Raw genomic sequence first — 27,554 nt, forward strand, 5'->3', positions numbered from 1 at the left:
CCGGGCTCCAACACCCAGCTGCTGGTTATTCTCTTTCCCGTCACTCTCTCTCATTTCCAAAAGCTTTTTTTTTCCTTTCCTCTCACCTAAACAGTGCGGTTCTCTCATCTCATCCCCACCGAATTTGGATTTTCCAGGTTCATCTTTTCTCTCTCTCTCTCTCTCTCTCTCTCGATTTCCTTGTTTCTTAAATCCTTCTATTGCGTGTTCTTCTTAGCTCAGTTTTGTCTCATACTCTTCGTTTCTCTACCAAAATTTTGGTCCCATGACTTCTCTGCTCCATACCTTTTAGCTTCTTCCTTGCTTGTGGATCATTTTTCTTTCCTCCTTATCGCTTTTGATTGATTACAGATTGCTGAAGCTTCGGTTCGGATATACTTTGATTGATTTTGTAAGGGTACACTGGCGTTGCTTTGAATTGCTTGGTGGGAGGGGAGGAATCTGTTGCTTCGTTAAATGCTATATAATATACCGGTTTATTTGGTTTTGTTGGTAATAGGGTTAGAGTTGAAATTAGGGTTAGGGGCTTAGATTTTCGGGATCGAAATGCCTCTGGTGGAGGCAATGGTTGCGGATCCTGTTGATGGTATACAGTATTCGTTTGCTAAGGAATATAAAGGTCCACCGGTACCGTATGATCTTCCTCAGGCTCTTCCGATCAACGTGGAGCGGATTCCGGTGGCTGCTGTTGTAGCTGAGGTTCCGTTTACTCATAAAATGTCTTTGCCGGTTGTTCAACCGATTTTAGCGCAGGATGTTATGAGTAAAAAGTTCTCTAAGGAGTTGGAGCCTGCTGTAGGGAAGTCTGTGGTTTCTCCTACATCTGTTATCGCCTTTGATCAGAGTACAGAGGATAGTCGCAGGTGTCTGTCGAAAGAATCAGATTCTGGTTCTGAAAGAACTGTGTCTCCAACTTCGGTTATTGCATTTGAGGACAGAGTAGTGGGTAATCATGGGTGTCAATTGTCTGGTGACTTGAGTAGTTCAGGTGCTTTGGAGTTTTCAAATGGGCAAATTGTTTCTGGCGAATTGTCAGATGTTGGCAACTGCTCGAGGGCTTTTGCCTGCTCATCGATTAGTCATGGAAATTCTTGTGAGTTATTAGGTGACGCTGGGAGCTCTTGCACGATGGAGTTTTCTGGAAGCTTTAATAAATCACAGCGAAGCTCATGTTCTTTGAGAGCTTCAAATTGTCGGAAGGAAAGCATAGATTTCAATGATATCCATCAAGTTGACTGGGTCTCTACAGAATCAGTGCTGAGTTCAGACTATCCGTCTTCCCGGGTTTCATCTATGAAAGTTGTAAATGAGGGAGGTGGTGATGGTAGGCGGTCAGCTGTAACATTTCTTGACCCTGAGTCTGATTATACATATAATGAAGAGTATAGTCAGGATGGGCCAGAAACTCTGCGAATGAGACAAGATTCGCTAAGAAAAGGAAAGAAAGGATCTTGTTACCGATGCGGCAAGGGGAACCGGTTTACTGAAAAAGAGGTCTGCATCGTCTGTGATGCTAAGTATTGTAGCAACTGCGTACTTAGAGCTATGGGTTCAATGCCTGAAGGTCGCAAATGTGTTACTTGCATAGGTTTTCCTATTGATGAGTCTAAGCGAGGAAATTTGGGAAAATGTCCCAGAATGCTTAAAAGACTACTGAATGACTTGGAGATTCGACAGGTTATGACGGCTGAGAAGTGTTGTGAGGCGAATCAGCTGCCACCAGAGTACGTTTGTGTGAATGGGGAACCTTTATCTTTCGAGGAGCTTTCAATGCTACAGACCTGCCCCAATCCACCAAAGAAGCTAAAACCAGGAAATTATTGGTACGACAAAGTTTCTGGTCTTTGGGGAAAGGTGAATCTTATTACCTTGTGTTTCTTTTATTTTCTTCTTGAGACGTAAGTCCTGGTTATGCAACTAAACTTTCTAAGCTGTATAACAGGAAGGACAGAAACCTTCAAAGATTATTACACCTCATCTCAACATTGGTGGGCCTATTAAGGCCGATGCTAGCAATGGAAATACAAAGATTTTTATAAATGGCCGAGAAATTACAAAAGTAGAGCTCCGGATGCTGCAGGTAAATTTCGTAAATGTAACCTTTGTTTCTAGCTAATTAACTTCTAAAACTAAAAGGGAACATTTGATCATTATAGTTGGCTGGAGTTCAATGTGCTGGCAATCCACACTTTTGGGTCAATGAGGATGGATCATACCAGGAGGAGGGTCAGAAGAACACCAAAGGGTACATATGGGGGAAGGTACTATCTTGTGGAAAAGACTATAAATTTAGCTTTTAGCTCACATTCGTAGCATTAACTGGTCATATACTTGTTTTAACTTCTTGATTACATTTTAGGCTGGAACGAAGCTTGTCTGTGCTTTGTTATCACTACCGGTTCCTTCTAAATCTTCAAATTATTCTGGGGAACCAGACAGCAGCCTTGTTTACAGAACTTTTCCTGAGTACCTTGGTCTTCAAAAACTGCTTTTAGTTGGTTATGATGGATCTGGAACAAGTACTATATTCAAGCAGGTAGTCTCTAATTCGTCAATTGGGTACACTGTGTGTCATCTTTTCGTATGTAGTTACCTTTTTATGATATCGTTCTGGTCTCAGTTCTATTTTTTTCCCCTTTCTGAAAGACAATTTTCTCCCCGTGAAACTATTTCTAAAGAAATCCTGATAAGTAATTTCAGCGAAACACATACCCATATCACTAGATTGTCTTAACAAAGTTCCATTGATTGGCTATATTATGAGAATGATGCTCCAGTTATTTGATCTTTGAGATAACTGACTGTACTCTGTCGATTACTTTAGTCGTCTCAGTTTTGTCCACATTACACTCTTTGATTGCGGCAATTTCATTTTCTATATGCTTTTGCAGGCCAAAATTCTATATAAGGATGCACCTTTCTCTAAAGAGGAGCGTGAAATTATTAAGTTGAAGATCCAGAGCAATGTGTACGGATATCTTGGTATAATTCTTGAAGGCCGTGAGCGATTTGAGGAAGACAGTTCGGCTGAAATAAGGAAAAAACTTTCAGATGAAGTTGACCCTGCTGGTAGGAGTTATTATTGATTATTGTCTCATGATCTATTCACGGCATTAGACAAAGTTACTGTTCAGGTGCTTGCTAGTTACCTTGAACAGCAATTTTGGATAATGACTTGGGCTTCTTATATTCATTCATTCAAGCATCTGTCAAATGCACAATATAGTGTTGAATAGCGAGCTTAAGAGGGAAAAATTCTTTTGTCTTCTGGGTCTAAGCCTTGCGGCAGACATGGGTGCCCTTTGGATCCATGGGAGTGCCCCATACTGGATTATCGGGACAAAAAACCGATCATCTTGAGCCTGGAGTGATAGATACAAAACTTTTCACTACTTAAGACATCAAAAGCTCTAGGATATCTATCTATATATGTCTGTACGTATGAATGTTATTGCTTTTCTGTGACTTAACAATGGTAGGTTTAATCTCCAGACAATTTGTGGCTTGCTCTGTTTAGTTTCCATATACCATGCTAAACTGTTTGAAGACTGGAGTGTGGAGTCGTTAATTGTTTACACAGTAGTGCCTGCTTAGCTCCTCTATGTGTTGTAGCTGTGTAATGTACAAAACTGTTGAGACTTTTCTGGTGTTTGTAGTTAGCATTATTATTATTATATAAAATGCTAGATTGGTATTTGATTTGTCGAAAAATAATTTTGGGCTAAAAAGCAGGGAGCTCGAGTGTTGATTCTGACAAAAGCATGTACTCAATTGGGCCAAGATTGAAAGCATTCTCCGATTGGCTTCTCAAGACTATGGTATCAGGAACTTTGGAGACTATTTTTCCTGCAGCTACTCGAGAATATGCGCCATTGGTTGAAGAGCTGTGGAATGATGCTGCTATTCAGGCTACCTACAAACGAGGAAGTGAATTGGAAATGCTGCCAAACGTTGCTCATTATTTCCTAGAAAGAGTAAGATCTTATAGCATTTGTCTGAACTTCTTCAAAATATTTTATGTTCCATTAATTTTTCTATATCGGTTTACTGCAAAGCTGTGAATCTTGCATATAGTAATAGCCATAATATATTCTAATATTCTGTGTTCCTTCAGGTAGTGGACATATTGACAACCGATTATGAACCTTCGGATTCAGATATCCTATATGCAGAGGGTCTTATTTCATCCAATGGGCTTGCTTGCGTAGATTTTTCATTTCCACAACCTGCACCTGATGATGATATAGACACTGCCGATCAGCACAGCTCATTGCTTAGGTGAGTAATAATACTAGTTTGTTTATCTATTTACTTATCTTTCCCAAGTATGAGTGCCTTACACCTTGGCATGCTCTGCCCTTTCGCTTCTTCTTCTTTTTTCAATTAGCTTCACTGAAGTTCTCATGCTATAGGGCTCCTTATTTAAATGAGGTCAACGACTCCTTGGACCTCATAAAAGAAGTGGTTCTTTGTATCTATATCAGTATTGTTTTATAAACTGATTCGTGTGGTACTTTAGAAAAGAATATGGAGAATGAGATTCTCTATATTACGCGGTTTGTGTTGATCTCCATATTGCGTTAAGGGTACCCATCAGTCATTGCTGATCCGTACTCATTTTGATTGGTTTGTCAGGTATCAACTTATTAGAGCCCATGCAAGAGGAATTGGTGAAAATTGCAAGTGGCTGGAGATGTTCGAGGACATTGGGATTGTTATTTTTTGTGTCTCTCTAAGTGACTACGATCAGTTTTCCATCGACGGAAATGGAGATACTGTGAATAAGATGTTACTTAGCAGAAAATTCTTTGAAAGCCTGGTTACTCATCCGACCTTCTATCAAATGGACTTCCTTGTATTACTGAACAAATATGATCAGTTTGAAGAGAAGGTTGAACGGGTACCATTAACTCGGTGCGAGTGGTTCAATGATTTCCATCCAATGATCAGTCGCAACCGCTCTAACAGCCAAAACAATATTAATAGCAGCCCCTCTCTAGGGCAACTCGGTTTCCACTACATTGCAGTAAAATTCAAACGACTCTTCACCTCATTAACTGGGCGGAAGTTGTATGTTTCACCCGTGAAGGGTTTAGAGCCGCATAGTGTTGATGCAGCTCTTAAATATGCAAGGGAGATAATGAAGTGGGATGAAGAAAGAACCAACTTTAGCTTGAGTGAGTACTCAGTCTATAGCACAGAGGAAAGCTCTTTTTCTCACTAATGCTTTAGATCATAGGTGGCGTGTAGAGTGGGTACAAATGCAATACCAATACTAATTTATGTTGTTGTACATATGATAGCTTTGTAAATGAACAAGATAAGTCTGTTCCTTCCATATGTAATTGCAGCTGTAAGTTTTGCAAAATACCATTTTGGTAGTAATGGCAGGGAATTAGTGTTCAATTTTCAATAGTATATTGGGCCTACTTTGAGGTAGGTTTTAAGAACTCGTCAGTGTTATTACTTCCCTTGGCATTGCACTTCGTAAAAATAGATACCAACCACCTACACCAAAAATTCTAACTAAAACTTCGATGCGTGTACAGTACATCAACATATTATTTTACAGGCAAAATTATACAAACAAAGATGCAAAATGCAAAGGTGAAAACATATTATTTTACAGGGAGATTCATAGGCAAAGGTATCATCCCTCTTGCACTATTGTTGTCTGTTTTTCTTGTTGGGTTATTTCCAGGCTTCGGGTTATTTTCACCTTTAGTTCTCCACATAGGTTGTTCGAATCAAGAACAAACTCAAATGTACATTCATCATCTATTGTCAAACTATTTGCTATGAAGAAAGCACCCCAACCAGTGGTCAGGGAAAATCGACCACGGCTAATTGGTGTCGCTTTCACCACCCACGACCTGCCCATGTCATCTATGATAATCAAATTCGGCTTCAACAAGAAGTCATTGGAAACTATGACCGATTGGGGAATATGCTGCAATCATTAGAAAAACCAAATTTGTGGAACTTGCAAAAGAGTTGAAATAGTTGGGATAAAATTGAAGTCTTCGAGGTCAGTTGAAGAATTAAGAACACTAAGGCCTATTCTTAAGAGTTAACAAAGTAAGAGTAATTCTACGCATGAATTGATGCCATAAGCAAGAACTCAGTCTTTACATCGAATTTCTAACTGCACATTATACCACTCAAAACTAAAAAGAGAATAAAAACATACATTTCCATGGTTGAAGGCATTATAAGATTATGAAAATCAGCAACTTTAGACATCTTACATGCAATCCCTGAATGTTTCAGACATCAATGTTTAAGCTACAATTTCAATCATGTCAGACTATCATAGTTAACTTGATGCTAAAACAAAGCTATCGAGATTAATGAACTTACAATGGCTTTATGTGACCAATGCTTAACTATGTGCTTGAAGGTTGGCGATTTCTTCGAAATATGTTCTGCAGTCTTAGAGGGACTATGTTCTTCAAGATTTGATGGTGATCTTCTCCTTGATTTGGGGGCCGTGGCTGTGAAGTACCAAAAAGAATTTGGGGTATTTAAATACATGTCTATGCATGGAACAGAGAAATGTGTTGAGCAAAAATGTGGTGATGAAAACTTGTCACCTGAACTATCAGTGGATCTAACTTCTGAATCACTCCTTTTGCTACGAGTTAAGGAAGTACTATAATCTTGCTCTGATAGAGGCTCATCTTTGACCTTCACGGTCGGGACAGGATTACCGATTCTTGCTACTAGTTCTTTCTTGCATCCATTTTTACCAAATATCTTAACATCAAACACATGACTCCCATCATATTGGAAAACTAAAAAGTATCCACGTTTCAAGTGGTGGCTGTCGACAAATTCTTGCCAGCCATCCTTGAAAAACACAATATTCTTCAGTTCTTCCAAAGTAACATGCCAAGATTTTCCGCTTTGATCTCTGATAATAGCTTCACTTGGTATTCTTCCATTAAAATACTTCACAAAAGCAGGTGGTATACTCTACAATTCAAGACCATGAACAAAACTTAGATACATTGGTCACTTTTATACCTTATATGTACTTTAGAGATGAATATATATATCCATACATAACCTGCAATACAAAACTTTTTCTTTTTATTTTCCCCTTTTTCAGTTAACATTGAGCTCACTTCAACTGATTTCACCTAATAACTAACTCATCTCAATACGATTGGAACAAGAACATGTCAAATAGACTAATTAACATTTTGTTTCCCTTGCTTTCCCCTTTACATTACTTTTTGTGGAAGAGCACTTCCCTTGAGAAAAATAAAAATGGAAACGAAAACAATGCCAAATAAAAACATAAGCCAACACAACTTACATAGATCCAAGAACTTACAGGAGGGAGCTCCATTGGTCAATAATAGAAAACAGAGACATCACAAAAAGACTTAACCAACAAAAGCCTACCAGGAGGAATTGTAATACTCAAACTCCAAGCCTCTTTCTGGGACTCTTCTACGCCAGCAAAATAGCTTTCTTTAAATAAAGACAACAAAAAATAAATAAAAGAATGCATGGGTGTACAAAAACCCAAGCACACACAATATAAAGTCTATAAGATCACAAACACCCCAGCAAGGAAGCAAGCCATAGAAAGCAACCGTTCTCCCAAGAAAAGTTTACCTCCCAAAAAGAACTAACAAATTCACAAAACCAAAAGATGTGATCTAGATCTTCCTCATCCTTCCAACAGTTAAAGTACACTTAATCCTTCCTTTCCAAATATAATCTTAACAAACTCAACTGCAGCTCTTAGGAAACAAAAACCTTTATAGGATATGGTCCACGTCTCACGACACCAGCTTGTAAAGAATGCACTTAAGAGGCCAAAGCAGAAAAAGAGAAGAAAAGATTCTTAATATACGTAGTATATTCTCTCAACTCCAACCAACCAAAAGAATAAGTTAAACCATTTAAAGCATTCAAGAGAGAAGAAAGAAAAACCATTTATAGTGTCAAGAAAAACAAGACCAAAAGAAACTCAACAATGCTGTTGCTCATACTGACAGAAGCATGCACGATGAAGCTTACTACATTCCATAGTACAGAAACTCACCCCATCATAACCTATCGACATTATCTAATCTCGCTGCTTTCTGCTAAAATCTAGAGGAAGTTGGTAAAGGGTTTTCTAAGGGTTTTCTATTTCACATAATTCTATTAACATTTCATGTCATAACAGAGCAGCATTTTTTCAATATCTCCATGAAACTCCAGAAAAAGAGAGATTGAAAAGGTAAGCAGAATAGAGAGTATACCATACGCTGAGAACTGGAATTGGGGAGAAAAACCTTGAAGAACTCAAGGGTAGAAGAGATTCTGCTGCCGGGATCCACTACCGCCATTACACTCTTGGCCATCCACAACGGAAACCCCTAAACCCAACCCAAAAAAATATGGATTTTTGTCTTTTTAATTATTTGTTAAACTGAACCGAACACTTGATAGGAACTTGCAAGAACCAATACACATTTGGTTAGTGGGTCTGCTTAACTCCGCCCCTTTTCCCGTTCCCAGAAGAGCTTTTTTTTCCCACTGCCTTTAAAGTTTAAAAGTGCTTCTCTATAAATTCCAAATATTTATTCAAAGTTCCAAATGGGATTTTATTCTAACCCAAATGAATGAAACAGAGGGTTTCAATTACCACAGAGTCGGAGCCAAAGTCTTTCTTAAATCTAAAACAGATTCGCTCGCCTATATCGTTATTCCCATTTACTATTTTTTTAAAATGAATTTATTATGCTTATGTTAAATTATAAGTATAGTCTTTAGGGTCGCATTTTATCGTTTATCAAACAATAGTTTAGTAATATATTAAATACTTTTTTAAATAACATTTTTAAATATAGTAAAAAAGATGGAAACTTTTTACAAAAATATATCAAATGTATGAAATTAGCCTATTTAAGCTTTTGGTTATAATTAGTTTTATTTTATTTTATTTTTTTTTGTTATTAATTCCTCTAAAAAGAACTATAAAAGTTTAAAAACAAAAGTTATAATTTAAATCAAATTCTTTATAAACTGAATTTTTCCCTTCCCATTGCCAACAAAGAGACATTTTATAACTATGAAAAATTACTTGTACGTTCTAAGTATCGCATTTTGCAAGCTCTCTCTTTAACTTGAGATTCAATTTTCTCAATTTTCTTTCAATATCCCATGTTGAGCATACAGATTTAAACTTCTAACCCAAAATAAAAATATAACTTGCTTTAGTTATTCTCAATGCTTATAAGAGTTAATATTAGTAATCATTAAATCTATACTTTGGAGGGTTCGTTGTCAGCAAAAGAAGAAAAGAAAATCCTCTGGAGAAATATACTTAATAATTAGATTCACAAAACCAAATACATAATTGTTCAACCCTAGACCCTAAACCCTAAATACATAACTGATCAGTTAGAATATTCACAGTCAATCAAAAGTTGAACACAATACTCGTTGATGAACATCATACACCTACTCCTTCATGTGCTTGAGTATGATGAAACTATAGAATCAATTAGAGCTGCTCCCTTTTCTCAGCAACTTCATCACGCATCACCATCTTGATTGAAACTTTTTGGAGTTGTCTTTACCATAGTTTTCTACTTCTCTTGCTTTCTTCAATGCAAAAGTTCATACCACAACAATACATGAATATATATATAAGAAATACACATACAAAAAGAAAAGGTTATTTTATACAAGGATTCACCTCATCTTTTCATGATCTGCAGCATCAATTGCATTTCCACACATTTTTGAAAAGAGATTTTTTACGTTATCTATGTCATGAACCAAATTGCCTAAAATTCCTTCTATATTGACTATCTTATTGAACAAAAAATTCTCTGCGCCATCCTTTGAAACAGACTGTGGCCCTTTCCAATTACAGTGATCTTTGTTGTACGAAGTTCTAGCATCACTGTTGTGTTCTTGATCCAATGGAAATTTATTCTTTTCATTTGATGGCTTACCCCCACCAAATGGTATCATGTACGACATTTCCATTTCAGTTTCTGTTGCTATAAGAGGCTGAACATCAAACTAAACAAACAAACAAAACAACACGTGCCACAAATCAGTTTGTTAGGGAATGTAAATTATCAATTACATACACTTAATATATGTTTGTATACTCACAGCCTCAGATTGAAAAACCTTCTCTGAAAGGTCCTTCCACTCTGGATGAACATCTGCTGCCCAATTGTTCATTCTAGGTGTGCCAAAGGAGATCCTCATTGCAAAAAAATTTGAATTTAACGCGAGTAAGGGGATGGTCTCGTACGCCCACACACACAAGGCAAATGGAAATCCACCGACTCCTATTGCTGAAGCATCATTGCTTTTAATGGCCTTCTTCACAAAATCTATTGTAATCTCATAAGAGATTCTCCCCCATGGATAGCTATCAAACTGTTCCTTATCATCAATCAATAAGGTATATTCATGGTTTATTCCTGTCCTTAATTGCTTACCAAGTATAAACATCTCTAGAATGTATAGCTTTGCCATTTTGACAACATCTTTGTTTCTCCCTTTATCCATTTCTGTGAATACCTCATGTAGTTTTGTCCTTCTAATAGTTTTCTCACCACCAAAATACCTCTTATTAAACTTACCTTTTTGAATTTTGGACATATCAATTGCAGGTAGTTCCCCACAATTCAAACCTGTTATCAAGGCAAAGTCCTTCATCCCGAACTTATGTATTCTACCCTCGAGATTGAACCATAGTTCATGGCGATTTTTAGAACAACATTGACGTCTAATCAAATGATAAAAGAGTTGGGATGAGAACTTGGAGACCTTTAAGTCTAAGAAATATCCAAAGCAGCTTTTCTTGAACTTCTTTAGTTGCCTTTCGTTCAGTGTATTCTTTATAATTGATATAACATCAAGCTTACTATACAAATTTATCCGTTGAGTAGTGGACCAGCTACTCCTTGGTAATAATAAAGGGTACTCCTGTCATCGGAAAATAAGAACATAAACAAAAGTAAATATTGAAAGCTACATAGCATGTAATCAAATTGAATAATATATAAATAACCAACCTTATAAACATCCACCTCATCATCATGTTCAGAAGGTGAACTAGAAACTCCTGATTTATTTCCCTTCTTTCCTCGTTTTTTTCTCTTACCATGTCCACCCTGCTTCTACGAGTACATACATATAAGAACCCATTATCTAATCTAAAAGTAAACAGACATTTAAATTATAAAAACTAAATTTTCGTTTGATAATTATTTAGTTTTTGAAATTTGTACTGTTTCTTTTCACAATTTCTTTACAATGGTCCTCGCCCTTTTCAAGATAAACTTCAAATTCTTTGCTAAGTTTTAAAAACTTTTTTCTTTTTTAGTTTTCAAAACTTGAAATAGATTTTGAAAACATTATTAGAAAGTCTGATACCAAAACAAAGAAAATCACATGTGAAAGTAGTATTTTATAATCTTAAATGGAGTATGATTTCTTTTACCTTAGATTGTTCAGCAATCTTCTTCTTTTGCCTTGTTTCCACACCTCTCCTAGAGTCTTGATCAGTATCAATTTCGGACGTCTCTTCGTTTTGTTCTTGCTATAAAATATATGTTTCAACAACTCATCAATACTGAGAAATTTGAAAGCTTACAAACTTGGGAATAAAATTTACCACTTCAGAGCTCGCCGATTTTCTCTTTTTCTTCTTTCGGGTAGCCTTGACGGATGCAGGGGACTGTTTTTCCTGTTTGATATTACACTCTTCAATATCAAATGAATTCCCACCAAGCTGTTACAATTTGGCAGCGAGTTAGAACTAATAATGATATTTAATAATCAAATATAATGGTAAATGAAAGTTACATAGTTACCTCGGTAGTATCCACATTATTCTCTTTAATATTATCACACAAATTTCCACCAAGCTGTTTCAATTTTGGCAGCAAGTAAGAACTAAGAAAGATATCTAAAAGTCATATACAATCGTAAATGAAGTTACATATTTACCTCAGTACTATCCACATTATTCTCTTCAATATCATCACACGAATTTCCACCAAGCTGTTGCAATTTTGGCAGCAAGTAAGAAATTAAGAAAGATATCTATAAGTCATATAATCATAAACGAAAGTTACACATTTACCTCAGTAGTATCCATATTATTCTCTTTAATATCAAATGAATTTCCACTGAGCTGTTACAATTTGGCAGCGAGTTAGAACTAAGAAAAATATTTAAAAGTCAAATATAGTGGTAAATTAAAGTTACATAGTTACCTCGGTAGTATCCACATTATTCTCTTTAATATTATCACACAAATTTCCACCAAGCTGTTTCAATTTTGGCAGCAAGTAAGAACTAAGAAAGATATCTAAAAGTCATATACAATTGTAAATGAAAGTTACATATTTACCTCAGTACTATCCACATTATTCTCTTCAATATCATCACACGAATTTCCACCAAGCTGTTGCAATTTTGGCAGCAAGTAAGAAATTAAGAAAGATATCTAAAAGTCATATCATCATAAACGAAAGTTACACATTTACCTCAGTAATATCCATATTATTCTCTTTAATATCAAATGAATTTCCACTGAGCTGTTACAATTTGGCAGCGAGTTAGAACTAAGAAAAATATTTAAAAGTCAAATATAGTGGTAAATTAAAGTTACATAGTTACCTCGGTAGTATCCACATTATTCTCTTTAATATTATCACACAAATTTCCTCCAAGCTGTTTCAATTTTGGCAGGAAATAAGAACTAAGAAAGATATCTAAAAGTCATATACAATCGTAAATGAAAGTTACATATTTACCTCAGTACTATCCACATTATTCTTTTCAATATTATCACACGAACTTCCACCAAGCTGTTTCAATTTTGGCAGCAAGTAAGAAATTAACAAAGATATCTATAAGTCATATAATCATAAACGAAAGTTACACATTTACCTCAGTATCCATATTATTCTCTTCAATATCAAATGAATTTCCACTGAGCTGTTACAATTTGGCAGCAAGTTAGAACTAAGAAAGATATTTAAAAGTCAAATATAGTGGTAAATGAAGGTTACATAGTTACCTCGGTAGTATCCACATTATTCTCTTTAATATTATCACACAAATTTCCACCAAGCTGTTTCAATTTTGTCAGCAAGTAAGAACAAAAAAAGATATCTAAAAGTCATATATAATGGTAAAAGAAAGTTATATACTTACCTCAGTGGTAGCATCCATATTATTCTCTTCAATATCATATGAATTCCCAACAAGCTGTTTCAATTTGCGCAACAAGTATCTAAGAAAGATCTCTAAAAGTCATAAATAATGGCAAATGGAAGTTATATATATTTACCTCAGTAGTATCCATTTTAGCCGATTTCCTATTGTCTTCTGTATCTGTTCGAAGGGGTTGATACTCCAAATACAGTATTTCTTCTGATTGACTAATAGGTAGTTCATCTGTCTGTTGCATTTAAAATCATAAAAAGACTAGTTATATATCCCATTTATTTCATGATTCTTAAATGAAGATGTATATCTTACCATGATAATATCAGGTCCTTCACTTTGATTATCCTCCTGAAGGTCATCTTGGAAATATTGCTCATTTTGTTGACGATCAACTTCCTACGAATAATGATAAGGTTAAAATATCATCTACGAGAACATATTTCAATAAGATCCCAAAAAAAAAATTTGAAGATTACGCTCTACCTCATGCTCAAATTGAATGTATTTTAGCTCTTGATTTGCGGACAACGAATGAGCATGGCTACAAAGCATCTCCCAGCTACGTTCTCGAAATTGGTTACACTCCTCGAAGTACTTTGCAACTTCTGGATTTGTTCGTACTATATAATGACCAAAATTTGTCATACGTTAATTCTTTTCTGCTGGTTTATGAGATTAGTAAGTAAAATCGGTTCAGTATATCGAGAGGAAAATTGAAGAAAACAAACTAAAACTTATTTACCAGGAATTATCTTGAAGGGTTCGATCCTGAAATTCTCTACTCCAAAGAAAGGCATATAATGCAAGGGCTCCTCCACCTTGGATTATCATTGTGTGGGTTACTAAATGTAAATGGAAAACATGTTTTGTACCTTCACATTCTAAGAAAAATCTTACTTTTGTCATTTTATGCAATGCCAAGTATCTCAATTACTATTGTTTTGAGTTTCAAAATACATTAACTAGATAAGATAAAATATCGGCATTACACAATCAGAACTCTTGGAATCTAAAAAAGGAAACTTGAATATAAGTTATCTATATTTCTTGGTAAACAATCTCTATGTGTTATGGACTATTGTAGTAGTGAATGGTATCAAATAGACTTGTTTGGAATGACATTTTAAGTACTTAGAAAAAAGTGTTTTTAAGTACTTGAAAAGTCATTAAAAAAAAAAACTAAAAGTTCTATAATTCTATAATGTGATCTTCACATATGATTCCATATAATTGAATTCATGAGGCACGAAGCATGTGGATTAGTAATTTGAAATGAAGCTGAAAATTTTTCAAATTGCAAGGATGGCAAGGATGGCAAGGATTTACTCAGGATCTCGTTATATATTATTCAATCACCAAAAAGAGACAATGTTTAGATTAACAACAAAATTTGAAAAAAGAGAGGACTTATCTGGTTTTCCTTAGCTAAAAAGGAAAGAAAAATCACTGTACAAAAAAAAATTGGTTCTGCTATGCACTTTTTCAATGCTGTGCAAGACAGCGGTGTGTGATTTTGACATTTAATTGTTGGCATACATTTCCCCTTTCAAGAACAAACTCAAAGTCACATTTGTCATTTATTTCCAACTTATGGCTGGCATAGAACTTAGACCATCCAGCAGTCACAGAGATACGATTTTGGCTGGCGAAACGGACGGTCGCTGGCCACAATGTGCCCTCTTCATCCCTAAAAACTATGTTTGGCTTCAACAAGATGTTCTCATCCCTCACCACACGTCCAGAAATATACTGCAATTCAATTCAAAACCATGACATCAGAATGGCATCCTCTCCAGCTTCAGACAAGCATTCGGTTGCCTGTTATCTCAATAGTAGCACAATTGGCAACACGAGAAGATTCTGACAGAAATTTGGAGTACATTTTGAAAATAAAATCTAATTATCAACTTCAAGCTTTTGAATTTTGTTGTGATTTTACATTGAAATATACAATGTTGGAGATCCTGAGTTAAATCCTTGCCATGTCATTTTAGCTTCATTTCAATATTGATATAGCACGTTGGGCTTCAGGAATAGCATTAAAGTCTGAGCTCATGAAGAGGTTGCATCACAATAAAATTATGAGAAACAGGACATTCATTGCAGCATCCAACTCAATTTCACATATGAGATGTTTCAGCTTATTATAAGTTGGCAAGCTTCTCAACTATAACAGCACTGTTAATAATCAATTTTGTTTAAGAAAAGAAGTTTAGAGAGCAATACTCACAAGCATCTGACTCGACCAGCGTTTCATCGTTCGCTCAAAGAAAGGCCCTCTTGGGATAGCCTGTTCTACAGAGTTCGAGACATTATAAGGTCCACCACGATTTAAAGGTACAATGCTTTTTGACTTGTGATCTAGCTCTACAAAGAACAGTCAAAAGAATTCTAAATCAGACCGACAGATAATATATGAAACGTGGAATCGAATAAATAAGTGCCAGCTAATCACATTTCTTTTCTCTTTTTAACTTGAAGAAAAGAAGAGCATGTTTGAAAATCATATACATTTTTTATACTTTTGCCTTGTGTATGTAATTATTGATGAATGGCATTCAAGGAATTTAGTGTTCTCCCAACACCAAGATGTAAATTACCGAGACTTCTAACTAGAAATCAAAGAAGATAGAATAATCTCTGAAAGGATGATTATGTTTAAACCAATACAAAGCATGAAATAATATCAAAGCAGGAAGTGACATTGAACAATAAATTGATGAGCTGAAAACAATAGAAAAACAGTCTCATCGAGTTTTGAAAATTTAGAAACTGTACAAAAAACAAGAACAAGAAACCATTTTTTCTTTTCCAAAATTTGGATACAATTTTGCATCATGTTCCAAAAATAGTGAGAAACTAGGCAAAGAAGATGACCAAAAGTGCTTATTTTCCCAAAACATAACATTGGGAATCAACAAATAACAAGAAACCTAAGCACTAAAAACCAGGCTCTAAGTGAAGCCCACAAGTAAAACAAGAAGTACTCACCTGATCCATCCTGTAACCGCTTCCTCTTGTGAGAAATTGACGGATTGACATCTTCTTCCTCAACCACAGGCTCTTCTTTGACCCTCAAAGTTGGAACAGCATTGACAGTGTCTGCTTCCACAACCTCCAGTTTTGAATCAGAATTTCCAGCATCTGCTGACATAGCCTCCAAGTTTGCTATAGAATTGCCAGCATCTGCTACCTTAGCCTCCGAGTCTGAAACAGAATTACCAGCTTCTACTATCTCAGTCTCCAAAACCGGGATAGAGCTAGCAGCTTTTGCTGCCGCTGCCTTCTTGCATCCATTTTTACCAAATATCTTAACATCAAACATACAGTGGCCGTCATATTGGAAAACTAAGAAGTCCCCATATTTCAGAGAATGATAATCTACAAAAGCCTTCCAGCCATTCTTGAAATACAGAAGGTCATCCAGTTTTTCCAATGTAATACCCCATGAATTTCCGGTATGATCTTGCATGGTAGCTTTTTCTGGAAAGGTCCCATTTAAATGCTTCATAAAAGCTGGTGGTATGCTCTGGAAATAAGAGATCAGGAATGGAATAAAGACAGACAGATTACTTAAAAAAACAAAACAAATCAACTCACAACCACATTCATTTTATTATATTTAACAACGGCTTGTTTTCAAAATTAATCAACACTGTCATAGATTAAGATAACCAGTTATCTTAATGAGCACACGAATAAGCTCCTCTGGTCCAAATAGATTAAAACTCTTCCCTCAAAGATATATAAATCTAACGACAACGTTGTCGATAACTTTCAACCGCTTTGCTATTTGGTCGACTTTTTCATGATATTTTGTTGTTTTCCACGAAATTTATCAACGCGTTGGCCCAGCATGACTATAATTAAATGATCAACTGAAGATGTCAGAAAAATAGATCACAGATTCACAATGGCTTGAATTAACAAAAACATGGGGAAAAATCCCTTGAGAGAAGCAAATAACGCATCTGGCCTAGTTTTTGTGGCAAATATCAATCAAGCTTGCAGACTGTTTTATGTGCATGTGGAACATAAAATCCATAATGATAAAATACTACCAAAAGAAAAAAAAAAACAGAGCAACCCCAAATGCTATTTTGCCTAGTACAGAACAAGTAACAGAGCCATCTGCCAAACTTCACTGATCAACCCAAAAAAAGGAAGGGGGGATAAAATCTAGAGTTAGGGCACAATGTGGATGATTAAGTAGAGAAAGACGGAGAGGGGAACCATTACCATATGAAGAGTGCAAGAATCGGGAAGAAAGACTTTGAAAAACTCAAGGGTAGAAGCGGCTTCGATCCTGGAGTGACTCATCATTCACACAAAGAAGTGTCGATGAAGAACCCGATGGAGCGATCATAAGAATGGGGAAGAACAGGGGAAAGAATTTTGGTGCCAAAACAGTGCAAGAAAGTTTGGTGTTCGTAGAAGAAGAACCGCGAAAAGCAAGAAAAGAGGGAGCTTTAAGAGAAATTCGTTCTTCAAATTACAGTTTACGCCACATGCATGCAATGCAACTTCCGTCTTCCACACTGAGGCCAGAGGTGAGCACTAACTTTTCTAGGGTTTTGAGATTTTTTTAATCCTTAATTAAAGTTTCCTTTTTGGTAATTCTCCATATTTTATCTCTATTAACTTTAAATAAATAAAAATAATTAATTTTACTTTTCGACAAATTGTAAAAACCACACTTGAAATATAGTATTACTTACAATTATATTATAATGTCTTTAAAAATAAAAACTAAACCCTTAATTTTATCTAAATTTAAAATCGAAATCCCAAATTTATATAATTGTATGATTGTATTGATGGTATAAGTTTTAGTATTCGATTTTTATCATTTGAAAAGTTTAATAGTAGTCCATATTTTATTATTGAAAGTTTAAATGTGTAATTATAAATATCGTCGCAGCCATTATAAAAGTTTTTGTAATTTTATTTCTATTAGTTTATGAAAAATATTACTTCTATCCCAAGTTAGTTAAATAATAATGAATTGAAATTCAACATTTGAAAGAAAATATAAAATGAAAACTAAAATACATGAACCATGATAAGAATTTAGCCAATCATTTATGATATAATTGTAACTTTTCATACAATGGAATATTCTTTGTTTTTGTCTCTAAGCTCATCTCTCACACTATGTGTACATATTTGGAATCTCTTCCTTTTTAGTGAATGCATCCTAATACGACTTAGAACACTAATGCTCTGTTAAATTAGTTAAGATGACCTAGTACACTTCTAGATTTTCTGTGTCTATACTATTTGATAAAAAAATTATATATATATATATAACTCATAAATAAAAATAAAATGAAATATTGGATATAGCTGTATAAATTTTCTTTAGTGAAAACTCATGTAAAAATGGTTGTTCTGAAATACGATTCAAATATAAACTTTTTACATTAGATAATTTGAAGATTTTTTTTTTTTTTTGATAACTTGTTTTAATTGATTTTCTATTTGGTTTTAGAGATTTTGACATGTTTTGGTTCTCAACTTTTTAATTGATTTTTTAAGTTTGAAATTTTCTTCTAGTTATCTCAATTCAAAACGATGTTATCGAAAAAATATATAAGAGATAGTGCACCAAGATATCTAAATTAAGTTGATACTTCCTTACCATCTACATCATACCTTCGATCAAAAAGTGACACATTCATCAAAAAAAAAGATGAAAGTACAAACAAAAACAATGTACGAAAGGAGTTCAAAAGCAAAAGACACATAAACTACAAAACTAAGGCAAGTCTTCTAGTTAAATAATACATATCATAAAAGTGTAGCCATCATAGTTTAATTATTACGCTATCATTCTATTTCATTTAATCGTAGACTCTATTCGCATCATTTTAGGACTAATAACTAGTAAATGTTAGAGACTGATTTAAAAAATAAAAATCAAACTTCACCAATAAGTATGTTACTTTTAGAATTTTAAAGCCCAAATCAAAACTAAATTAAAATAATAAGAACTAAAACTAATGGTCATTAAAAACAATGACAAGTAGACTAAATATATATAAGTTCAAATTTTATTGTTCAAATGAACTAAAGTATTATTATATGTCTAAATAAAGAAAGAATTGTGTATTTTTCAATTCTCCGAGTTTTGAACTATTTTCAAGTCCACTGTACATTCATTTACTTAAAAAACACTCATACGTGTTTTCAAGAGTTTCAATACATTACTCCTAAATTATGTACTAAAATTTTATAAATGGTTCAAAATTAGTCTGCACTATAAATTCTTCAAATTTTTTAAATATGAAAATTAGCACTTAATTAGAGTGTGTGGGGACATATTATCACACTATTTTAGGTCATAGTCCCATTCAAAGTCATAATTTATGTCTAAAATTTCAAAAGAATTATTCTTAAATTATAGTTTTGATATTTTTAAAAGTTTAGAGACGTTTTAAAGTATAAAAGTGACATTTTTTCAGTGGCAATATCAACACCATATCCTAAAATTAAACACTATTTCTACTTTCAAGAAATCAAAACCCATCAACAAAATTAAACCAAAATTCCTTCCAACCAAAACCATTTGAGGAAAGTGTTCTAAACAATAAAAAAACCACAGACAACAAAGCAAAGAGATAGGAAAATAGTGAAAATGATACATGGCGAGTGACAACGGAATGGCTAAGTGTGAAAACGAAACGACGAACAGAGAATGGAAGAGGTGAAGACGAAACGATGCAGACGAAGAAATGAAGTGACGAAAACGAAATGCAGGGAAGACAAAGACGAAATGTAGACGAAAACAAACATATTATCCTATTTTTAACCTAACAATTTAATTTCAGACCCGACTCGACTCGGTTCGATAAACATTGTTGTTACAAACTAGTCCAACCCGAACTGAACCGAATCAGTTTGGTTGGGGTCATCGGTTCGGTTCGGTTTTCTTTTTCTTTTTCTTTTTTTTACGTCTAGTTTTTATATACTGTGGTGGATAATTTTTTGAGTCAAATAATTACAAGTTGAGAAGGTAAAACTATTGATGATAAATTCAAAACTAATAACCTGTCATATAAAGGCCAAAAATAACATAAGAAACGAGTTGAGGGAGAAAGAGACCAAATGATGAAATTGGGTCAAGTGGCCCAAGGTGCCCGTGTCGCCCTCAAAGATGTAGGCCGAGGGCAGTCCGAGGGAGGACTCGGGAGAGACCAAGTGAAGAGATAATATTTGGTGGAGCCCTCCGATCGCCTCTTTATCTGGGACTTAGCTAAATCAAGTTCTCTTTGTTTGTCTTCTTTGTCACTAAAAAAACAATCGAAAAATAACATATAAAATATTTTATATATTGAGTTACTAGCCAAAATGAAGCATAATTGTCAAATACCCACTAAAAAAAGGTGCTTTCGATCTGAAGTACCAAAAGAATAAAAATGCAGGTAACAAAAAAGCAGTGCACATGGATCAATGAGACCAAATAAAATGACCAAAAATGGAAAGTGATCATTATCATCTACGAATCATGATGCCAGTTTGATTTTTTTTGTACAGAGAATCATTTTGTATTATTGTAGGTACGAAACGATCCTAGGGCAAGCTATGAAAAAGGTGACAATGGGGAAGCACTTTTCTCACAAGTAGAATGGGAGTTGGAAAATCAGACAAACGACCAAATATCTCTTAATCGTACATATGAGTTAGGTTTTACTCAATTTTAGAGAGTGTGCCTTTGAAAGATAAACCATCAATTTTAGAAAATATAGTTTTTAGAACTTTGGTAACCCATTTGCTTATTTATTTTTTAATATTAATTTTTTTTTACAAAGATAAGTGTTTTTAGTAATTAATTTACTTTTTAGTTTTTTAAACAGAAACTTGCTCTTAGAATTATGATGAAAAATTGAAAATGAAAGAAAAAAGAAGTTTTTTTTTGGTTTTTAAGAATCAAGTAACAAACATATATGATTTGTCTTTTTAATAAACAAAAATTTTAATCCATAAAAATCACAAAAATTAATCTAAGTGGTAACCATTCAAGATCTTGAAAAATATTTAGAAGTCATTTACATCTTTCAAAAGTGTGGTGAAATTCACGGTTAAAGCTATTGAAAAAGGCCCAATTCAAAAATTAATTAAGATGATGAATAGGAATCAACTTGATATCATAAAAATACTCTGACGAGCTTAAGTTTTGCACCATGCATACAAAATAAAAAGAAATTCAAATTCTAATAAGGATAATTAAGGTCAGCCAGTACAATTAAGTCCATAAAATCATTGATAAGCTAAGGTTTAGATTTTTTCATGAAATATCAACTTTAAAAATACAATAAGATTCATTCTTGGTGAGCAACTTAAACAAGCAAGAATCTCCAGATTTTAAATTATTTTGCCTAAAAAATTCTGCCCAACCACCTGAAAATCTGATGCATCTTTCGTAGTGTTTCAACTTCACTTTCCATTGCTTCTTCCCCACCATAAGTTTTGCAGTATGCATTTTCGAAGAAAGATGGTTGTCAGCAAATGTCAGAGGAATGTTCTGCCAGATGAATCACATTTGTAATAAATGAATATATACCAATATTATTTAACTAAAAAGGGATTTTTTTTTCCTTACCAAAACAGAGTTCTTGTAGCTTTTCATGTGGATATTGACTTTGAAGAAGTGATCGTAACTGGGAGTTGTAGATTCCACATTTTCGTTATTTGCTAAAATGGGTGAAGATGGAGGAATAATCCCTTCTAGAGTGAACAAAAAATGGCCCTTTTTTATCAATTGAAAGAACAAAATATGTCCTTCTTTTAAGTGATTTTCTTTTGCAAAAGCTTTCCAACCACTTGAAATATAAGCAAACTCCACTTTACGGCTTTGGCTCCATTTGTAAATCATTGGCCAACTCATACCATCTGAATTCTCAATTTCTATCTTTCCAAACTCTTCATTCAAATGTCTCCTCGCAAAACATTTAGGAATAAGCTACAAGTAAGAAAAACAAACTCTTCTTTAAACACAAAAAACTCAATCGAAACAAACCCTTTGTATTAAACGTACATACCATGTTATAGCGACCTTCAATATACGATTTCTTCACAGCAATTTTAAAACCAATTTTTTCAGGTTTTGCTTCAGTCTCCTCTGTTTGGGGTCTAGTACTGTATTCTTCTAAAAAAATCACGTAACAGTAAACATTGGCCATATATAATGGTGAATAGAAAAGGAAAAAAAAAACATGTTTCATGAAGAGATTCTTTTTTGAAAATATCGAAGTTGTTGATCTGAAAAAAAGAACACGTACGTGTACCTTGGTTGGGTTCTACATCTCCAACATGGTTGGAAGAATATTGAATTTCAGAACAATTTTGGTTGAAAATAAGAGTATGAAATGTAGAGTTTCCATCAAGTCTAAAAACCAAAAGTGAGCCAGATTTCAAACCGTAATGATTTGAAAATTCCTGCCACCCATTTCGAAGCCAAACGGTGCCGTTTGGCGTTGTCGTGGATTCGACCTTCCATTCCACGCCGTCGGGAGGCTTAAGGCAAATGGGATTCGAAAGGAACTTTCCATAGTCAGTAATAAACTTCTTTGGAATCATCTGAAAACAAATGAGAGAGAAAAAAAAATCAAGATTTCTTTTTCTATATATAAAAGAGGAAAAGAAAGAGAAGGGAATTAAAGAAGAGAATTTTCATTTTTTTCAATGAGTTCTTACTAGTTTCCTGTCTTCAAGAGTTGCATGAAGAATTATCTTGAAAAAATGAGGAGGATGTGAAACTTTGAGCTCAGATGGAGGAGAAGCCATTTAAAAAATGGTTTATAATGAAGTTGAAAAGATAAGAGAAGTGGTGTTAATTTAAAGGGAAAGGAAAATCAGAATAGGAGGAAGAGGAAGTAGAAGGAGAGGAAAAATGGAGATGAAGAAAGGGGAGAGGGAAATGGAGTTAATAATATATATAAATCACTTTTATGAAAAAATTAAGTATGTGAATATATAATTAATTAGCATGTGTGAAGTGTGAGGAGGTGGAAGCTTTTTTATTTTATTTTCATTTGTTTTTGGTTTTATGTCCATTTCAATTTCATTATAGGGAAAATTGCACCCATGGAAATGATACCTTTGTTCTCAATATCACATCTAGAGGTTAGGGCTACAGTCTATAGAGGTAGTTTTCGTAAAAGGAATATGATGATTGAGGTTGGTCGGGCTGTTTGGAATCTGGATATGTACCACAAATCATACATACCTTAGTTTGGAAAAGGAATGAGGAAAACAATTCTAAATAAATTAAGATCTTATGAAAGAAAGGGGAAAAAACAACCTTAATTGAGGCAATTAGGTTTTATATAAATTGAAGGTGTGGATAACTGTGGAATTAATTCGTTGAACTCAATAAAATGTGAAAATATACGCGGAGGAAATGGGTTGATTTCAGTGAAAAGTGCGCTTTACCTCTAAATTTCTATATAAAGTTGTCTACTTTCTATTAATGTTTTAAAAGAATTTGGCTAAATATTCAAGATTAAAAAGTAGATTATATTTTGAAATTTTGTGTTTGTTTTTGTTTGTACAACTTATTAGTTTACGCATAGATTTGTTTTGGTAAAAGAAAAATAATTTTAAAATATTAGTACATACGGTGACATTTAAAAAAATTGCAAATCTATTAAAATCTATCCCTTATAGACTACATTGTAAATATCGATCGATAGACCATAAGAATATCAACGACAAAAGTCTATTATGGATGATTTTGCTACGAAATTAACTTTCCAAGCAGAATTCATAAAACAATTAGAGAATCCAAATTAAACAATTAATTGCAAGAAACAAAATTCAGTCTAACTAATGTTAACATATCAGATAAATTCATCCCCAAGAAGGTCATCTTTCCACTAAAGGAAAGAAACATAAAGCCCACACAAACTTTACATTCTTCAGATTTTGATACAATTCCCAAAATGAAAAAACAACAACAAATAATAAAAGCAGTTAGTAGTCCTATTGAAGCACTACATTAGGTTGTAAATAACTAACTGAAAATGGAAACTTTAAAAATGCAATTTTTTTTGCTCACCATTTCAAACAAGCATGTATTCCCATCTCTCAACATATTCTCATGATAAAATTTACTCCAACCAGCTGAGAGTCTGTAGTGATTCACATATTGCTTCAATGTCACTTCCCATTCTTTGTTCCTAACTTGAAGCTTTGCATAATGCATTTCTGGTGAAAAATGCTCTTTTGCAAAACCCAGTGGAATGTTCTGCCAATCAACCACATAAAATGGTTCACAATTCAACTTTATCCCATAAAAAAATATGAAGAAAAAATATCTATTGTTTTATTTTTACCAGAGCTGCATTCCCATAGCTTTTCTTGTGAATCTGCACTTTGAAGAAAGGGTTTGTGGTTGACGAAATTTTTTCCTTTGGAGAAGAAGAGGGAACTGTGATATTCTCTCGTAATTTGGTGAATAAAAATTTGTCTTTCTTAATGACTTCAAAGAACACAACATCCCCTGGTTTCAACAGATTTTCTTCTACAAAATCCCTCCATCCTCTTGAAATATAAGCAACTTCATCATTACCTTCATTCCATCTGTACAAAAGTGACCATTTTTTACCATTTTCTGTTTGGATGCTTATACTTCCAACTTCATCTGATAAGTATTTTCTTGCAAATTCCTTAGGAATAACCTCCAATAATACCAAAAAGAAAACACACACACACAGCTTCAGTCGTTTCTGTAAATAATTAATCAAAGGAGAAAAAGTTCAACAAAATCAAACAAGAACTTACCAAATTAAATCTACCTCCAACATTTGATTCGCTCATCACAACTTTAAAGCCAAGTTTCTCATTTGATTCACCTCTGTTTTTTAATTCTTCTCTTCTCCTTGAAATTTCAACTTCTTCTTTTGGTATATCACTAAAAATGTTGCATCCTTCTGCAAGTATAATCCATTATGTTTTTAGAACACCTTTTAAAATGACTAAAAATAACTTCCAAGACTTCATGTAAATCAGATACCTTCTTCTTCAGGTTCTGTTTTGATTAAAAAAAAATCTTCCTGTCTTGTTTTCTTACTAAATCGACGAGGAAGCGAACCCTTCTTCCTCTTCTTCGAATGTGGGCGAAGACTCTCGGAACTTGCATCAGAATCCGAATCAAATTCTTCTGTAAAATCGTTAACATTCCAAGAATATTGGGTTTCCATTGCTGTTGTGTCAAATATGTTTACTTTAAAACTCGAAGTTCCTCTTCTATCCAATAATTTAAAAACCAACAAAAAACCATACTCTAAGCAGTAATGTTCGGAGAATTTATCCCATCCTTCTTGCAGCCAAACAGAGCCATTATCTCTCCACGTCAAGCCGACTTTCCATTCCCTTCCATCTGGAAGCTCTAGAATCACGAAATTTGATAAAAACTTACCATAATCTTTTATAAACATTCTCGGAATCATCTAAAAAAACAGAGCAAAAAAATCATTTCTTTCAGACAATACAGAACTTGAAAAGGCAAAGTTAAAAAAAGAAAAAAAGAAAAAACTATTGCCATCACCAATTTTGGGTCTTCGATATTAGTGGTGAGAAGGATTTTGAAAAACTTAGGAGCAGAAGCCATTGACAGTGATGTGCAGAGAATGAAATGAAGTTTAATGGAGAAGATGAAGTTGGTTTTTTGAAAAAATGGGAGTGTCCTTTCAACTAATGATATCCGTCTTCTTCAAAGGACTGTAGGAATTTCCATTCTGTACCATCTAGCTGCTGCCTGGAGCTTTGGTCTTAATTAAAAAAAAAAAGAGATCAATGATTATGGTGTGGAAGGAGAAGGGATCAGACTTTCTGGCTCTCTCTCTTGCAAAAAATGCAATAATTTTTTTTGTTTTATTTTTTTGTAAAATGGTCCGTTCATTTCTTCCTATTCTTAAACTTACACTCAATAAAAAATACACTTCTTATTCTAAACTTTTTTAGTCACTCTGGTCTGTAAAGATAAACATCTACTTTCTATTGTTTATATTTTCTAATAATCTAATTTGTTGTTAAAAAACACTTTATCAAATTTATAAGTCAATTTTTATTGTTTTATGACGTAGGGTTTATATTTTATAAAAATATTGAGTATCTGGTTATTTATTGGTTAATTTAGACAGACAAATCTTATTAAATTTTAGCGATGGTACTAAATTGTTACAAAGTTTGATGTACATGATGACCAAATTGTTACAAAATTAAAAAAAAAAAAAGAGAGAGAGAAAAATAAAGTATATGTATGCTGGCCTGTAGAGCTATAGACTCAAAAAGAAAAAAGAAGAAAAATCCAATCAGTTTAACCAATAATTTAATTAACCCTGCAAAACAATTAATAAATTGTTGGGAAAAAAAAATTCTTCATAGAATTTGAAGTTTAAAATATGAATGTACACTAGGATATCGAATTCTTAATTTTACGAAAGTTTCAATTAAAATATTGATTTTGATGTATGCTAATTATGAAAAATTTATATAAAAAATAATTAATTTAAATTAATAAATAAACATTTAATTATTTTTAAATAAGTAAATAAATATATTATTTAATTATTTTTAAATAAGTAAATAGATACATTATTTATATTACTCATTTTTTTTGGTGTTTATTTATTCTTGTTTCGTATACTTTTTACAATATAACAAGAATGTCTAAATACTGAACATGTAATAATCTGGAGACGTTGATAAAAATTTTGCCACATGGATTAAAGTTTAATGTCATGTATTTAACTATAAACTTTGTGTTGTACGATCTTATCTACATAAAATTATTTACAAATGAAAGCAAAAAGCATTAAATTAACTAAAAGATTTTCCTATACTTGATGTTTTGCTGTTTTTAAAATGATCCAATAAATCAATAAATAAAAGTTAAAAAGAAAAAGAAAACAAATTTAAAAAATAAAAATATTTTATTTGGAATGCATCACATAATCATATGTGTTTCAATAATAATAATGTCATTTTCCTCGAAATGATTTTATTTCGGAGAGTTCCACCGTATTTCCCTTAAGAAATTATTCAACCTATTAGAAGATTATTCTTTTTAAATTTATTATATTTACAATTTAAAAAATATAGTATGTCGAAGGGTTTTTCGCTAATAAAATTACTTTTTTTGTAATTTAGAAAATGTAATAACATAATTATCATAAATATTTTTGATGTTTTTGGAAGCTGTCTCTTATCTTTAAATATAAATACTTGAAAATGTACACTAAACACACTATCGATACCAATCAAGATACCTTAGGGTTTTGTAGAATCAAATTTCAATTTTCTTGGATGGAAGACATAAATCAACTTCTCAGTTCAAG

General features: G+C 33.4%; 5 protein-coding genes across 42 annotated transcripts; 1 reads left to right on the top strand and 4 right to left on the bottom strand.

Moving 5' to 3' along the window:
* LOC103484734 (extra-large guanine nucleotide-binding protein 1) lies at nucleotides 1–5,413 on the top strand. Of its 4 annotated transcripts, none has more exons than XM_008441979.3 (9): nucleotides 1–137; nucleotides 352–1,854; nucleotides 1,943–2,080; nucleotides 2,157–2,261; nucleotides 2,360–2,536; nucleotides 2,892–3,069; nucleotides 3,730–3,974; nucleotides 4,115–4,278; nucleotides 4,636–5,413. In XM_008441979.3, the coding sequence occupies exons 2-9, from the start codon at nucleotides 547–549 to the stop codon at nucleotides 5,222–5,224; spliced, it is 2,904 nt and encodes a 967-aa protein (XP_008440201.1). In that variant the 5' UTR covers nucleotides 1–137; nucleotides 352–546; the 3' UTR covers nucleotides 5,225–5,413. The 4 variants fall into 4 exon arrangements, with proteins under 4 accessions (XP_008440201.1, XP_050944653.1, XP_008440202.1 ...); XM_051088696.1 differs by having other exon boundaries at nucleotides 19–137; nucleotides 3,733–3,974; XM_008441980.2 differs by having other exon boundaries at nucleotides 22–1,854; nucleotides 3,733–3,974.
* A 45-nt stretch (nucleotides 5,414–5,458) lies between these two features.
* Nucleotides 5,459–8,665, bottom strand: LOC103484736 (putative B3 domain-containing protein At5g66980). Of its 4 annotated transcripts, none has more exons than XR_007823116.1 (4): nucleotides 7,411–8,179; nucleotides 6,594–6,975; nucleotides 6,361–6,494; nucleotides 5,459–5,950 (listed from the first exon to the last, which is right to left on the bottom strand). XR_007823116.1 is itself a non-coding variant. In XM_008441984.3 (4 exons), the coding sequence occupies exons 1-4, from the start codon at nucleotides 8,361–8,363 to the stop codon at nucleotides 5,844–5,846; spliced, it is 648 nt and encodes a 215-aa protein (XP_008440206.1). In that variant the 5' UTR covers nucleotides 8,364–8,665; the 3' UTR covers nucleotides 5,459–5,843. The 4 variants fall into 4 exon arrangements, 3 of the variants coding, with proteins under 3 accessions (XP_008440206.1, XP_008440203.1, XP_050944654.1); XM_008441984.3 differs by lacking the exon at nucleotides 7,411–8,179 and adding an exon at nucleotides 8,262–8,665 and having other exon boundaries at nucleotides 5,459–5,873; XM_008441981.3 differs by lacking the exon at nucleotides 7,411–8,179 and adding an exon at nucleotides 8,262–8,665.
* A 650-nt stretch (nucleotides 8,666–9,315) lies between these two features.
* On the bottom strand, nucleotides 9,316–17,786 carry LOC103484737 (uncharacterized). 32 transcript variants are annotated; one of them, XM_051088701.1, is made up of 24 exons: nucleotides 17,452–17,786; nucleotides 16,204–16,741; nucleotides 15,443–15,573; nucleotides 13,955–14,030; nucleotides 13,696–13,832; nucleotides 13,525–13,608; nucleotides 13,334–13,444; nucleotides 13,198–13,251; nucleotides 13,061–13,114; nucleotides 12,931–12,978; nucleotides 12,795–12,848; nucleotides 12,658–12,711; nucleotides 12,525–12,575; nucleotides 12,389–12,442; nucleotides 12,252–12,305; nucleotides 12,119–12,169; nucleotides 11,983–12,036; nucleotides 11,847–11,900; nucleotides 11,648–11,764; nucleotides 11,474–11,572; nucleotides 11,046–11,150; nucleotides 10,132–10,956; nucleotides 9,704–10,035; nucleotides 9,316–9,609 (listed from the first exon to the last, which is right to left on the bottom strand). In XM_051088701.1, the coding sequence occupies exons 1-24, from the start codon at nucleotides 17,533–17,535 to the stop codon at nucleotides 9,594–9,596; spliced, it is 3,237 nt and encodes a 1,078-aa protein (XP_050944658.1). In that variant the 5' UTR covers nucleotides 17,536–17,786; the 3' UTR covers nucleotides 9,316–9,593. The 32 variants fall into 32 exon arrangements, with proteins under 32 accessions (XP_050944658.1, XP_050944655.1, XP_050944660.1 ...); XM_051088698.1 differs by having other exon boundaries at nucleotides 15,443–15,579; XM_051088703.1 differs by having other exon boundaries at nucleotides 15,443–15,579; nucleotides 16,204–16,728; nucleotides 17,452–17,785.
* A 3,713-nt stretch (nucleotides 17,787–21,499) lies between these two features.
* On the bottom strand, nucleotides 21,500–22,394 carry LOC127150524 (B3 domain-containing protein REM17-like). The gene is made up of 3 exons (XM_051088394.1): nucleotides 22,254–22,394; nucleotides 21,815–22,174; nucleotides 21,500–21,736 (listed from the first exon to the last, which is right to left on the bottom strand). The coding sequence occupies exons 1-3, from the start codon at nucleotides 22,392–22,394 to the stop codon at nucleotides 21,500–21,502; spliced, it is 738 nt and encodes a 245-aa protein (XP_050944351.1).
* A 1,682-nt stretch (nucleotides 22,395–24,076) lies between these two features.
* Nucleotides 24,077–25,993, bottom strand: LOC127150606 (B3 domain-containing transcription factor VRN1-like). The gene is made up of 4 exons (XM_051088729.1): nucleotides 25,229–25,993; nucleotides 24,997–25,145; nucleotides 24,549–24,893; nucleotides 24,077–24,460 (listed from the first exon to the last, which is right to left on the bottom strand). Exons 1-4 carry the CDS (start codon nucleotides 25,662–25,664, stop codon nucleotides 24,227–24,229), a joined length of 1,164 nt encoding a protein of 387 aa, XP_050944686.1. The 5' UTR covers nucleotides 25,665–25,993; the 3' UTR covers nucleotides 24,077–24,226.
* Nucleotides 25,994–27,554: the final 1,561 nt, after the last annotated feature.

This window comes from Cucumis melo, chromosome 8 (genome assembly GCF_025177605.1).
Source record: "Cucumis melo cultivar AY chromosome 8, USDA_Cmelo_AY_1.0, whole genome shotgun sequence".
Lineage (NCBI taxonomy): Eukaryota > Viridiplantae > Streptophyta > Magnoliopsida > Cucurbitales > Cucurbitaceae > Cucumis > Cucumis melo.

Bases quoted from the DNA above. Each gene is read 5' to 3' on its own strand.
- LOC103484734 (XM_008441979.3), top strand. From the start codon at position 547: ATGCCTCTGGTGGAGGCAATGGTTGCGGATCCTGTTGATGGTATACAG. The intron at 2,262-2,359 runs GTACTATCTTGT...ATTACATTTTAG, and splicing joins AAGGGTACATATGGGGGAAG to GCTGGAACGAAGCTTGTCTG. The intron at 3,975-4,114 runs GTAAGATCTTAT...GTGTTCCTTCAG, and splicing joins CTCATTATTTCCTAGAAAGA to GTAGTGGACATATTGACAAC.
- LOC103484736 (XM_008441981.3), bottom strand. From the start codon at position 8,363: ATGGCCAAGAGTGTAATGGCGGTAGTGGATCCCGGCAGCAGAATCTCT. The intron at 6,976-8,261 runs GTATACTCTCTA...CTTGAATTGTAG, and splicing joins ATTCCAGTTCTCAGCGTATG to AGTATACCACCTGCTTTTGT. The intron at 5,951-6,360 runs GTAAGTTCATTA...TAATGATTGCAG, and splicing joins ATTGGTCACATAAAGCCATT to CATATTCCCCAATCGGTCAT.
- LOC103484737 (XM_051088698.1), bottom strand. From the start codon at position 17,535: ATGATGAGTCACTCCAGGATCGAAGCCGCTTCTACCCTTGAGTTTTTC. The intron at 13,252-13,333 runs GTAAATATATAT...AAATTGAAACAG, and splicing joins CTAAAATGGATACTACTGAG to CTTGTTGGGAATTCATATGA. The intron at 12,306-12,388 runs GTAAATATGTAA...AAATTGAAACAG, and splicing joins ATAATGTGGATAGTACTGAG to CTTGGTGGAAATTTGTGTGA.
- LOC127150524 (XM_051088394.1), bottom strand. From the start codon at position 22,394: ATGGCCAATGTTTACTGTTACGTGATTTTTTTAGAAGAATACAGTACT. The intron at 22,175-22,253 runs GTATGTACGTTT...TCTTACTTGTAG, and splicing joins TTGAAGGTCGCTATAACATG to CTTATTCCTAAATGTTTTGC. The intron at 21,737-21,814 runs GTAAGGAAAAAA...TTCATCTGGCAG, and splicing joins GCTACAAGAACTCTGTTTTG to AACATTCCTCTGACATTTGC.
- LOC127150606 (XM_051088729.1), bottom strand. From the start codon at position 25,664: ATGATTCCGAGAATGTTTATAAAAGATTATGGTAAGTTTTTATCAAAT. The intron at 24,894-24,996 runs GTAAGTTCTTGT...GTATTATTGGAG, and splicing joins TTGGAGGTAGATTTAATTTG to GTTATTCCTAAGGAATTTGC. The intron at 24,461-24,548 runs GTAAAAATAAAA...GTTGATTGGCAG, and splicing joins GCTATGGGAATGCAGCTCTG to AACATTCCACTGGGTTTTGC.